The sequence below is a fragment of the Hipposideros armiger genome, unplaced genomic scaffold, assembly GCF_001890085.2.
Source record: "Hipposideros armiger isolate ML-2016 unplaced genomic scaffold, ASM189008v1 scaffold_350, whole genome shotgun sequence".
Classification (NCBI taxonomy): Eukaryota; Metazoa; Chordata; class Mammalia; order Chiroptera; family Hipposideridae; genus Hipposideros; species Hipposideros armiger.
The window spans coordinates 1,373,559-1,386,466 of record NW_017731700.1 but is presented as its reverse complement, the minus strand read 5'-3'; the positions used below and the strand labels follow the sequence as shown (position 1 = coordinate 1,386,466).

At 40.1% G+C, this 12,908-nt stretch overlaps 1 protein-coding gene across 2 annotated transcripts in view; it reads right to left on the bottom strand.

The window, feature by feature from the left end:
- Window positions 1-12,908, bottom strand: part of RNF128 (ring finger protein 128) — a 126,613-nt gene that overhangs the window by 70,480 nt on the left and 43,225 nt on the right. Inside the window, exon 1 of one of the 2 annotated variants that reach the window (XM_019661485.1) lies at window positions 7,896-8,650. The exons of the other annotated variant lie outside the window; for it this stretch is intronic. Coding sequence (XP_019517030.1) covers window positions 7,896-8,388 — 493 coding nt within the window. The 5' untranslated portion in view covers window positions 8,389-8,650. Of the gene's footprint in view, window positions 1-7,895; window positions 8,651-12,908 lie in introns of those variants that run through there. 2 annotated transcript variants of the gene reach the window in all.

Below are 12,908 nucleotides of genomic sequence, written 5' to 3'. Positions count from 1 at the left end.
CTCACAGCAGCCCAGCTCCAGGTTGAGCTGTTGTTCAGCATCTTAGCTGTAGAGGGCAGTGTCACTGGCCCTCATATGTGGGATCTGAACCGGGGCCCTGTGGCGTCCCAAGCCAGTTCTTAACCATCGCGCCACTCGGTCGGCCCTAGTAAGTATATTTTTATGTAAAGCTCTGTGGAGCATATTTTTGTTTTAAATGTTCTAATTCACACCCTTCCCCATCACCATTTCTGCACTTCCTTTCTGCTTGTTAATGGGAAGTAAGCTCAATCCTACCCCTCAGTCAAACACCACCACCTTCAACAATAGAACCCTCTATTTTTAATTAAATGGAGATGCTTCCAATAACAAGTAGGATACAAAACTGTATATACAGTATATAATTCTTTAAATAATATATATGCAGTACAAAAGAAGAAAATGACAACAAAACACCCCAAAATGCTAAAATGGTTATATCTATGCATTTTTATGTTTTCCTTTAAATTGTATTTTCTTAATACTACATTAATACTCATGAAAAAATAATCATTATGATAAAAGTAAGATACAAAACTATGCCTATACGTGGAAAAAGAGACAAGGAGGAATATTAACGGTGCTATGTCTGTAGAACTATGCAGTATTTTTTAATTTTATACTTTTCTGTATTAGAATTCTAAGTTTACTGCAAAGTGTATGATTAATTTTATAATCATAAAATAACTTAGAAAATGTCTTTGGCACTTTCCTCTATTTCTCCATTTAAGCCTGTAAACAGATTAAATACGGCATTCTGTATGAGATAACACACATCTTCCAGGGACTGGGGGGTAGCGGGGGGAAGTTCTTTATGTGCTTAGAAAAACAATTTGCTTATCAAGCTATATTTTTTAAAGGCTTTTATGTTATGTAATTCCACATTCACCAACATGCTCAATGGAAGCATTTTAATTGGAGACATAAACTGAATGCTGGTGTAAATTAAGGTTTTAAAACATGAAAAAAATAGATCAAGAAAAGTTCAACGTAAAAACTCATTGTCATTATTTCTTTATTACCTAGGTCATTTTGCCATTAAAAATCCATAAACTGGTCAGTGATGATGATCACTATAAAAATAGGAAGCTTGCAATCTTGAAGTATTTGTACACTCTTATTCCTCCTACTTTACCTTAACTATTTTGTATATTCAGGCAAGAAACATAGTACCTAGCATACAGTAGACCTTTGATAAATGTTCAATGAATTGAATTTCAATCCCCTTCGGTTAGATACTTTTCTAGTGAATCTTGAGACCCCCTGGCATTCTTGGGTATTTAAAGCAACTCAACAAGCATTTCCAGAGCACATACAGTAAAAAAGTTTCCTATGGGGAATATGAAAATTAATAAAACATTAAATTGATTATGATCCAGTAGGAAGGCAAAATATATAAACAAATGACTACTAGTAAAATGCAGAAAGTACTATAAGACATGAAATGCTCTAAGGAAGCAGAGATTATTTTGTTTTTGGTGTGGGCGGTGGTGGGAAGATGAAAAGAAGGAATTAAGAAATACTTCAGGGCCGGCCGAGTGGCGCGATGGTTAAGAACTGGCTTGGGACGCCAGAGGGCCCCGGTTCGGATCCCACATATGAGGGCCAATGACACTGCCCTCCACAGCTAAGATGCTGAACAACAGCTCAACCTGGAGCTGGGCTGCTGTGAGTCACCGGCGACGGAACAGACTACAGCCCCTGCTGCAGTGGGTTGCCATGGGCTACTGTGTGTAGCCAGCATGAGCGGCCCTCAATCCGCTGTGAGCGGCTGTCCAGAAGCCGGCGACTGATCTGCCTCGCCCGGGAAGAGCGCAATGATGGTGCCAGCTTGGGCCAGTGAAGCAACGTCCTCCACAACTAGACTGAAGAACAAAACGACAGCAACTTGTCTGTTCCCCTTCCCCCAATTCTCCAGCACTGCTCCCATACCCCCAATTCCCCAATTAAAAAAAATCTTAAAAAAAAAAGAAATACTTCAAAAATAAGAAGGCACTTGTGTTGGGTTTTGAAAGATGGGTTAAGTTTTGACCAGCAGATTGAAGAAAAGGTTACATAGGCAAAGGCAGAAGTACAAGCAAAGGAATGATAAAGGAAAGGATGAGAATATTTAGGGATCAACATGAGAGAAGAGGTATATAAAGCTACAAAAGTAGGTTGGGACTAGATTATGAGTCTTGTATGCAATGCTGGGAAATGCTAAATTTTAAAAGTAATGGGCTTTTGTGCACATGTGATGAGAGCTGTGTTTCAGTGGCAATGAGGAAGAAAAACTGGAAGGAAGAATGACTGGATGTAGGGAGACCAATTAGGAGGCTAAGCATTTGTTTCCATGAGAAGAAACAGGAACTGAAAGCAGGGTAGTAACGGTTGCAGTGGAGAAGGGGACATAAGTGAGAAGACTTAAAGTGATAGAATCAACTGAATGTAGTAGTTAGTTATTGGAAAGGGGCTAGGTTTGAATTCAAGGAAAAAGAGGTATTAGATGAATACATTAATAAAATAATAGAAATGAAACAAAAGAGAGGCAAAAAAAGCAAGAGACTGCTTGGGAGGGGGTTTCAAAGGAGTGGCGAACCATGTCAAGTACAGTACTGTAGAGATATCAAAAAGGATGTATCTAGAAACAGATTTAGGAATGGCACCATACTTTGGTAAATCATCACCACCTAATCTCTTCTTATCCTCTCTGAACTTCTCACTCTACTAAAAAAGATTCTTTTCAAAGTGAACATCCTAGAAAAACAACAACAATAACAGCAACCAAAAACTGAATAAAAACTAAATGTCAAATGGTTGAGAAGACATTGAGTGGTGATACATCAGTGTAAAATACTATCCCAAAGTCCTTTGTGAATAGAAAGAAGCTTGGCAGGAGATTGAAGGAGAAGCAGTTATGTGAGAAGAGAATGACAAACACAGGTGGGTCAAAAGTTCATTTTCTTGTAAGAAATTTAGTCTACTCACCCTATTCCTAAAGAGTTAAATTTAGGATTTCAGGTAATGTGGACTTTTAAGTACTCTTGAGCAGGGTTCTACAAACTTTTGAGACGAAAGAGCCACCAGGGGTCCGCAAGCTGCGGCTCGCGAGCCACATGCGGCTCTTTGGGTACGTACATGTGGCTCTGAAGTAAAATTGAAAATGAAAATAAAACTATCATAGTTTCATTTAAAATATTACTTTGAATTTTCCTTATTTGTAAAAATATATTTATGGCTCTCGAATAATTTTTAAATTGTTGTGAGGGCCAGAATTGGCTCTTACAGGGGTTGGCAAACTTTTGAGACGGAACGTACCCAAAGAGCCGTATGTGGCTCATGAGCTGCAGTTTGCCGACCCCTGCTCTAGACTATTAAATTTCAAATTGTGTACTACAAACATAAGATTCAATTTCATTTTCTAAAATACATTTAACTATCTTAACTGTAATAAAAAATATATATAGTAGCTTCCCATATGCCAGGCACTTTCTTAAACATTTTATCTGGATTATTTCATTTAATCCCAGCAACCTTATACCCATCTTGCATAGGAGAAAACTGAGACTTAGAGAAGTAAAATAACTGGTATAAAATTTTAAAAATAGTAAGTGACAGAGCCTAACCTCTTAGAATGCTCTACTGTCTTTCAATAATGTATAGAAGCAACTGTTTTCTATGTCAGACTGTAGCTGTTGAAGACCACCCAACCATTAACTTAACTGCTTGGTTCATTCAATTTCTTACAGCCCTCAGAAATAATGCTTCTCAAGATCCATCCATGCTGTCAAAAATGCCACTATTTTATATTTTTTATGACAGAGTAGTATTTGATTGTGAATATATACCACATCTTCCTTTTTTATTCATTTTTTATTTTTTTAATTAAAGTTTATTGGAATGAAAATTGTTAGTAAAGTTACATATGTTTTAGGTGTACAAATCTACAATACATGTATATATCACATTGTGTGTTCAACACAGTCAGTTCTCCTTCCATCACCATATATTTGATCCCTTTAAACATCACCCCAATAAATTTTAATAAAAAAGAGTATTTAAAAAAAAAAAAGAAATAATGCTTCTCCTGCCTTCCCTTTGAATAAGTTTCAAGTTCTTATAAATGTGTCATGGATTATGAAGGTTGTAGCTCTGCAAGGTCTTTCAATAAATTCATGCCTGCACATACTGACTCAAGAAAAATTGTAGAAGCAAAGTACCTACACCACTTGAACCGTTGGTTGTGCTTAATTAGACAGTACTCAAGGCTCAGTCCAATCTGTATTGTGAAAGGAGAACAGTTAGTTGTGCAATAACAAAAACTTGTACCTCGTCTCATTGTGACAATTCTACTTTTAGATAACTTTAGTGCTTACTCTAAGTTTTGGCTGCTTCTTACCTGATTTTAATAGTTAAGACATATGAATAGTGATTCAACTTTGAAACCAAAATGTTCTCTTAATTTTCTTCCAGGTTTCTGTATCAATTTGACTGAAAAATACCCAGAGATTGCAAGATAAGCTGTTAATAAACACCTATCATTTGTGATTATTTATCTGTGTGAATCATAATTTTCTGGGTACTCTGCAACAAAAATAATACTATACAGAAACAAACTGCATGGATTGATGCAAGGCTACAACTACTTTTTGTGAAATGTTGGTATACATAAAAATGGCCTCATTTTTTTAATTGATTGCTCTTATATAGTGGAGTTTCTCTCTGATCAACGTTTTAAAGTAACTATTCTAAACCAGTTCTAAATCAGAAAGCATAGGTATTAAACTTATGGACTTTGGGTTCAGAGAGAATTGTATGAATTTGACCTCAAAGGCAAAGGAAGTAAAAGCAGAAATAAAGGAATGTTAGTATATCGAAGTGAAAAGCTTGTACACAGCAAAAGAACGCATCAACAAAACAAAGAGGCAACCAACCAAATGGGAGAAGATATTTGCCAACAATGCTTCTGATAAGGGGCTAATTTCCAAAATATATAAAGAATTCATACAACTCAACAACAACAACAACAACAACAAACAATCCAATTAAAAAATGGGCAGAGGACCTGAACAGACAATTCTCCCCAGAAGACATACAGATATATGGAAAAATGCTCAACTTCACTAGCTATCAGGGAAATGCAAATCAAAACCACAACAAGATATCACCTCACACCTCTTAGAATGGTTATTATCAATAAGAGAAATAATAACAAGTGTTGGAGAGGCTGCAAAGAAAAAGGAACCTGCATACACTGCTGGTGGGAATGTAAACTGGTACGGCTGCTATGGAAAACAGTATGGAGGTTCCTCAAAAAAATTAATAATAGAATTACCATATGACCCAGCAATCCCTCTTCTGGGTATCTATCCAAAATATCTGAAAACATTTATCTGTAAAGATATATGTACCCTTATGTTCACTGCCTCTTTATTTATGGTGGCCAAGTCATAGAAACAAACAAAGTGTCTTTCAATAGATGACTGGATAAAGAATATGTGGTATAGATACACAATGGAATACTACTCTGCCATAAGAAAAGATGAAATAGTGCCATTTGCGACAACATGGATGGATCTTGAGATTATTATGCTAAGCGAAATAAGTCAGACAGAAAAAGTCAACAACTATATGACTTCACTTATATGTGGTATATAAAACTGAAAGCAACAAAGGAACAAGACAAACAAAGAAACAAACACTCGACACAGACAACAGTTTAGTGGTTACCAGAGGGTAAGGGGGGAGGGTATGTTAGAAGAGGGAAAAAAGATTCAAATATATGGTGATGGAAAGAGAACTGACTCTGGGTGGTGAACACACTTGAAACCTATATAATTTTACTAACCAATGTCACTCCAATAAAATAATTATCACAGCAATGTAAATATTATCTCTACCTTACAGAGGGGAAACTAAGACTCAGTAAATTAAATAATCTGACCAAGAATTATTGGTAAATAGTATGTGTGGTAAATCCAGAACTTAATTCCCATTCTTGACTACAGTGTCTGTGCTTTTCCTAGCATAGCATACTGTCTCTATAAAGTATAAGTAAGATGTATGGAGAGTGATAAGTCAGTGTATATAGTAGGAGCTCAACACAAATTAACTTTATTTTCCCCTAAAAGTATCAGATATATATTAAGCTTATATCCTTAACAGAAGTAGGATGAAAGCAGTCTAAATAGAAATTCTCTAATTAAAGAGTTCTCAATTCCAAATTGTTCATGCAAATAAATCTCTTTTGGAGGAGACAAAGTCAAACCCTTGCATTTAGGTAGCCAATTGAAATATAAGAACTTTAAAACTTATTAAGTCCTTATTCTTCATTTTTATTAGTTTTCAAATAGAAATTTCATTCTAATCAATGAATTATCAACCAAGAGAGATACAGTTGCTCATTTAATCAACATAAAGTCGAAGAATCACAGCATTTTAGAGCTGGAAGTGATACTAGAGTTCATCCAGTTCACTTTTGTCTCTGCACACTCTGCCAACTTGGCCTCCACCTCCTACCTCTATACTATTGCTTGACTAGTGAATAATTAGTACAAGGTCACAAAGCTGGTAGAGGCAAAGAACCTAAAATCTCCTGAGTTCAGTGTTCTTTCCATTATGCCACCCAGCCACTCAAAGCAAGTGCTCTCTAGGCAGGGCTACACACACTGAAGAAAAGAAAGAAAAGAAAAGGAAACGAAAGGAAAGGAAAGAAAAGAAAAGGAAACAAAAAAACCCCCAAACCTCTAAGTACTTAAATAAGCAGATTCATCTCTCCAGTGACTATCAGCTAACCTTTACTGAGGAGGATGTGTGAAACTCCTTACAGGCATTATTTCATTTCATTGGGAGGAACTGTTAGTTCTTTCCCATTTGATTGATGAGGGAACACAGACCCAAAGACTTCAAATAAATTGCCCAAGGTCACAGGACTAGTAAGCAATGGAGCGATAATTTATCCAAGGCCTGACTTGAGGCCCAGCTCTCAACAACTATGATACATTGCTATTATGTGTCTCTTCCTTTTTCTCCCAAAATGTTGGTTTGTCCCTTGGGGCTTAGGATCACTATACATATACTACAGATACATAATCACAATTAGGGGGAAGGTTTCTGGAAGGGTAACTGCAGAGGGAAAAATTGAAACCCACATCATCTCCATAAATGTACACACTTGGACTACTTTTCCAAAGTCTAGGCCTTTGCTTTCTTCAAGCATAAACCTATTCTTTTTTCAATAACATTAATCACCTCTTTTGTCACTCTGTAACCCTATATCAGATTTTTCAAAGGCAAAGGAAAGCACTGATACCAACAATTACTTAGGACCTGAGACCCCTGGGCAGAGAGGAGCACGAGCGCTAAGCAAAGTTTCCACCAAAACGGCAATGAGGTTAACAGGGCACAGTAACACAATCTTGTACCTGATACTAGGAAACCTGGAGAAAAACAAGGAGAGCCGAGGGGGAAATCTGCTGCAGGCCTGAGGTTGCTAAACAGGAAAAGAGTGAGGAAGGGATTTCCAGGCTGTCTTCTCCGCAGTCACTTTAAAGCCAATGCCCACCACCAATTAATCCAACGCAAGGCACCCTTTCGAAACACCAGGATAAGGCAAAGCAAAGATCCCCAACAGTCCTTCTCGAGTTGCCAGCCTCCGCAGCACTCCGTTTGTGTTACCCCTTTCCACCAGAGAGGCAAATTCTAAAGGATTGTTCCGCCCAACCCCCCACGCAGGGTGAATCTCCGGGAGGAGAGGACCCTGCCTCACTTGGTGGGCACAGAAAGGGCACTCGTTTTCTTTCGGAGCAAGGAGGTAGTAGTAGGAGGAGAATGAGAAAAATAAGAAAATCTGGCCTTGATAGGGGCTTGAAGGAGCGCAATTTATTTGCTGCACTCACCCGGGTGAGACATGGGGATGACCTCATTCCGGGTCCCCGGGAAGTTAAAGATGACGGCTCCAGACGCCCCTCTCTCAGAGGCCAGATGGATCTTGTCTGCGAAGGTGCAGCCCCCTCCGCGCTGGATGAGGGCTAACCAAGAGACTTGCACGGTGTTTCCCCAGTCCCCTGGGACCGTGGGCACAGTGAAATTCGTGTGCGGGTTACAGGCGTTGAGCGCCCCCGGCCCGTCGGGCGGTACCAGGACCCCAGCCACAGGCTCGAGCGGGGAATCCTGGCCATACACGCCCTCCTCGCTCAGCTCCCACACTGTGCGGTTTACTCCGGTTTGTGGAACCCGCCAGGACACGTTGAGGTACGCGGTCCACACGGCTTCGGCTCCCCGGGAGCCAGGGGCTTGAGGGCTCAGAGCCAGCAGGAAGCACCACGCCAGCAATCGGGAAAAGCCGCAGCCACAGTGGCAGGAGACCCCAGCCCCGGGCGGTGGCCCCATGGCGCGCGCGCTCTGCGGTTCCCTAGGGCCCCAGGCACGCGCTCTCCTCGCTCTCGGCAGGACCCTGGCCTTGACCAGGTGCGCGCCAGGTGGGGAGGGGGCGGGGAGAGTCTGACACGCGCCGCGAGATAGGTCCGAGCCCAGAAGCACGTAGAGTCGGTAGAGATACTGCTGCAGATGCAGCCCTTCGCTGCTCCAGTCCTCTACGTTGCTGCTGCGGCCGCTTCGGGCTCTGGGGCTTGAGCACGAAGCTCCGCCCAGCCGACTTGGGGTAGAGGTGGCTGGGAGGGAGGAAAGGACACTGCGGGATCCGCCTCTTAAAAGGGTAACAGGATGGACAGGCACTAGAGTAGGTCCTGAGGCTGTGCGGGCAGGTGTGTCGCGTGGTTTTAGGCAAAGTGGACAGGTGAAGAACTATAGAATCTGCGAACATAAAAAAAGCTCTCTGGTAGCACTCGAGTCCGTTTTGAATTGTAAGAATACATTTTTCATCCTAACATTTGCTTAAAGGGCGTTTCAGGCTTAAGGTGCCAGAATGTGAAAGTACCTATAAAAAGCACAGGTCCGAAGGTTCTGAGTCGTAGTCAAGAGATTTGGGTAGGTGCGCGCGCGGTGCTGGGGGCAGGCCGTTTACTGAGTTTCTGGAGGGGGGGAGGGGCAGGAAATGCGCGCAACCTTTTTTTTTAACCTTTCTACTCTTCTGCTCCGAAGATGCCTCATACCTGTGTATTTCCTTCTTACTCTTAGCCCATGCTAAATATACTGCATCAGAGGCCCCTTATAAAAGTAATTTTAGTCCTCAAAAAAGAATCTGTTTTCACACACCTCAAAACAGCCTCTTTTCATCTTCCACAAACCAGGTTTATCCAAATGGATATGCCTGCGCCATTCATGACCTTAACTCCATAATCTTTCTCCATTTCCCACTAACTTAAAGGAGCCTGACTCACCTTTGCGATGCACTCAGAGCACTATTGCATTATGATTTCTCTTTACTTTAAATGTACAATTTTATGCACCATTAGTTACTGCATTCAGTAGGTACTCAGTAACTATGCATTGGATTAAATTGAATTAATACACCTGGTGTCTGACAGTTATGGATAACTTTTGACATTGGGGAAATTACTTCTCTGTGCCTCATCATCTGTAAAATCGGGATAATAATATCCCCTACCTCTTAGAGTTGTTCAGATGATTAATTGAATTCATACATGTAAAGCACTTAAAACAGTGCTAAGTAGAATGTAAAACTTATATCTGTTAAATACTATTATTAAAACGGGTTCAGGGACCCAGTACTTTTTAATAATCTTAAAGCTATTACATTGAGGTAATAATCAGAGAAAATGATGTTCAGAATGTTCAGCTTTAGCCACTTTTTCAGTTCTAAGAAATGTAATTTACTTTATCCAGCCCAACATTTGTTAAATTACTGATCAATCAATCACTCCCCTCAGTTTCTGGCCCAACATTTACTTAATAAATATTATTCCTAAAGATTAAACATGGGACAATTCTGCACTTGAGACTTTTATAGCTTGAGAGAAACCTAGTGGAAAATTAACACCATAACCAAACAGCACCTAGAATCCAAATAAATGGACAATTCTGTGAAACATGAACCCTAGGTATTGAAAGGGACTTTAGAGGTCAAGGGAGAACATGGGACCAGTAGCATGGCACTCCCAACTACTGATGATGTTAATCTCTAACAAAAAATCATCTAGGGGAAAAGAGAAGGGTAGGATCAGCTACCTCTATGAAATGGCACACTTCCAGAAATTGTCTGAATTTGTTAGTGAAGCGCTCTCAAAATTCAGTTACTATTACCCGCACGGCAATCAACTATATTGTGCTTTGAAGAACCAATGTGTTCAAAAGAAAACAGATCTTTTATAAGGTACCTACAAAATGAAGTTTGGGTAGACATTTATTAACATTCATTCTTTTCTTAAATATTTATTGCACATCCTTTATACATCAGCCACAGGCTAAGCATTGGGGTAAAAAAATCAAATAAAATATTAACTCTGCTCTCAAAAGGCTCATAAATTAGCTTTGATGAAACAAACAAGCAAACCGATGATTGCAGTATACAGTGCTATATGTATATAGTGTCTGACAGAGGTATGCATTGGGCAGTAGTGGGTAATAGAGAAGAGGAACCTAACCCAGACTGGGAAGTAAGGAAAAGCTTCCCAGAGGAGGTTACGACTGTGCTGAGTTTGAGAGGGTTAGCCTTTCTTGGCAGAGAAAAATACAAGGAAAGGCATTGAGGCATGAAACTGAAAATGTTGAGTAACAACAAGTACAGGCTTTACAAGGCTCTATAAACACAAAATGGTTGGATGGAACCCAGAGCACAAGATATGAAGTTAGAAGTCCACAGTTATTAGTTTTTGAGAGTCCTTTGGGTAAAGCTGGGGAGTTTGGACTTTATCCAAAAGCAAGGAGTAATATAATCAGGGTTTAAGCAGGGAGTAATATACAATCAAATTTGAATTTTAGAGATAATTATGTCTTCTCTGAATAGTAGATTGGAGGGGACAAGAGTAGAAGCAGGGAGCCCAGACAGAAGGTTGTTGGCAGTGATACAGGTGAGAGATGAAAGTAGCCTGGACAAGACGGTGGTGGAGATAAAGATAAGTAGACAGATTGGGAATGCATTTTGGAGGTAAAATCAACAAGACTTATTTGGAGGATGAAAGAGAGGAAAGTGTTAGGGATTGCTCTGTTTTCGGCTTGGAAGACTGGATGACAATCAGGTGGAGGGTTTGACTGTATAGAGCAGGTAGGAGGGAGAGATGACTTCAGTTTAGATATGTTGATTTTTTAAAAAGATTTTATTGGGGAATTGAGGGAGGGTAACAGCGTTGGGGAATTGGAGAAGGGGAATAGACAAGTTGCTGTCCTTTTGTTCTTCAGTCTAGTTGTGGAGGACGTCGCTTCACTGGCCCAAGTTGGCACCATCATTGTGCTCTTCCTGGGTGAGGCAGATCAGTCGCCGGCTTCTGGATGACCACTCATGGCGGCTGCTGGCCGCTCACGCTGGTTGCTGGCTACACACGGTAGCCCATGGCAATCCACTGCAGCAGGGGCTGCAGCCTACGCCATCACCTGCGACTCCCAGCAGCCCAGCTCCAGGTTGAGCTGTTGTTCAGCATCTTAGCTGTAGAGGGCAGTGTCACTGGCCCTCATATGTGGGATCCGAACCGGTGCCCTCTGGCATCCCAAGCCAGCTCTTAACCAACGCGCCACTCGGCCGGCCCTAGATATGTTGATTTTGAGGTACCTATGACATAAGCAGGTAGAACTCTTGGGGAGTTGGATTTTCCAATTACTGAACAACTACTAAGTGCAAGACACCAGAGAGACACAGATATACAGAGACAAAATAAACATTCCCTGCCCTCAATGAGTTCACAGTTTAGTAGGAAAGTCAGAGAGATAAACAGATGATAAGGGTACAATGTAATAAGTGTTTTGACTGAGGAAAGCATAAGATACTATGGCAACATAGGCATGGCTGAGTCTTTAAGAACAAATAGAGTTAATCAAGCAAAGAGAGTAAGGATATTTAGGCATAGGCAATAGTATATTACATGAGAACACTGGGGAATATCCAGAGAACTAACATGTGGTAGTTAGGTATGGCTGGGATGTAAGCTGCAAAGGGGGAGCCAAGGGAAGTAATGCTGGCTAAGTAGGTTGTGCCAGAACATGAAGAGTTTAGAAAACTATGTTAAAGAGTGTGGACCCGATACACATGTACACACATGCACATACACACACATAAAGTAAATATGGAAAAATAATAATTGTTGAATCCTGGTTGTGGGTATATAGGTGATCATTATACTATTTTTCAACTTTTCTCTATATGTTAAACTTTTTGTAATGATGAGTTTAAAATTGTGAATTTATATTAAAGTCTGTTGAACAAATGAATATGATCAGACCTAGGCTTAAATAGATCTCTGGATTGTATGAGGGCAAGACAGGACACAGAGACTAATAAGGCTAACATCTCCAGCACTATTCTGGAGGTCTAGTTCAACGGTGGAGATGGAGGTATCAGACTATCATAGCTTGATGACATGAACCATTAAAATCATCCTATGAACTCCCGTTGCTACAAGTTCATCTTTACCAAACAACCTTCTTATTATAATTTAGCTCCTCATGTAAATATGCCTACAGAGAGATAATGCACTGATTGGCAAACACTAGTATCTGGTCCAGTTATACTTCTCATTATAAATTAATCAGTTGGCATTCTGCCTTATATATTGGTCTCTCATGAATTTGGTTAAGTGTGAGTCAATCTCCAGGAGCCCAGTTTCTGGTTATACTACCAATCAAATTTCAAAGCTTACAAAGATAAGAACAAGACTGTAGATCATGACTGTATCAAAGTCCTTCCATGCTATGGAGACTTATCTGGGTAACTCTCTCTCTTTCCCCAACTGTATCCTTCTGTCTCACCATTATTTCTTTTCTTTTCTTTTTTTTTTTTT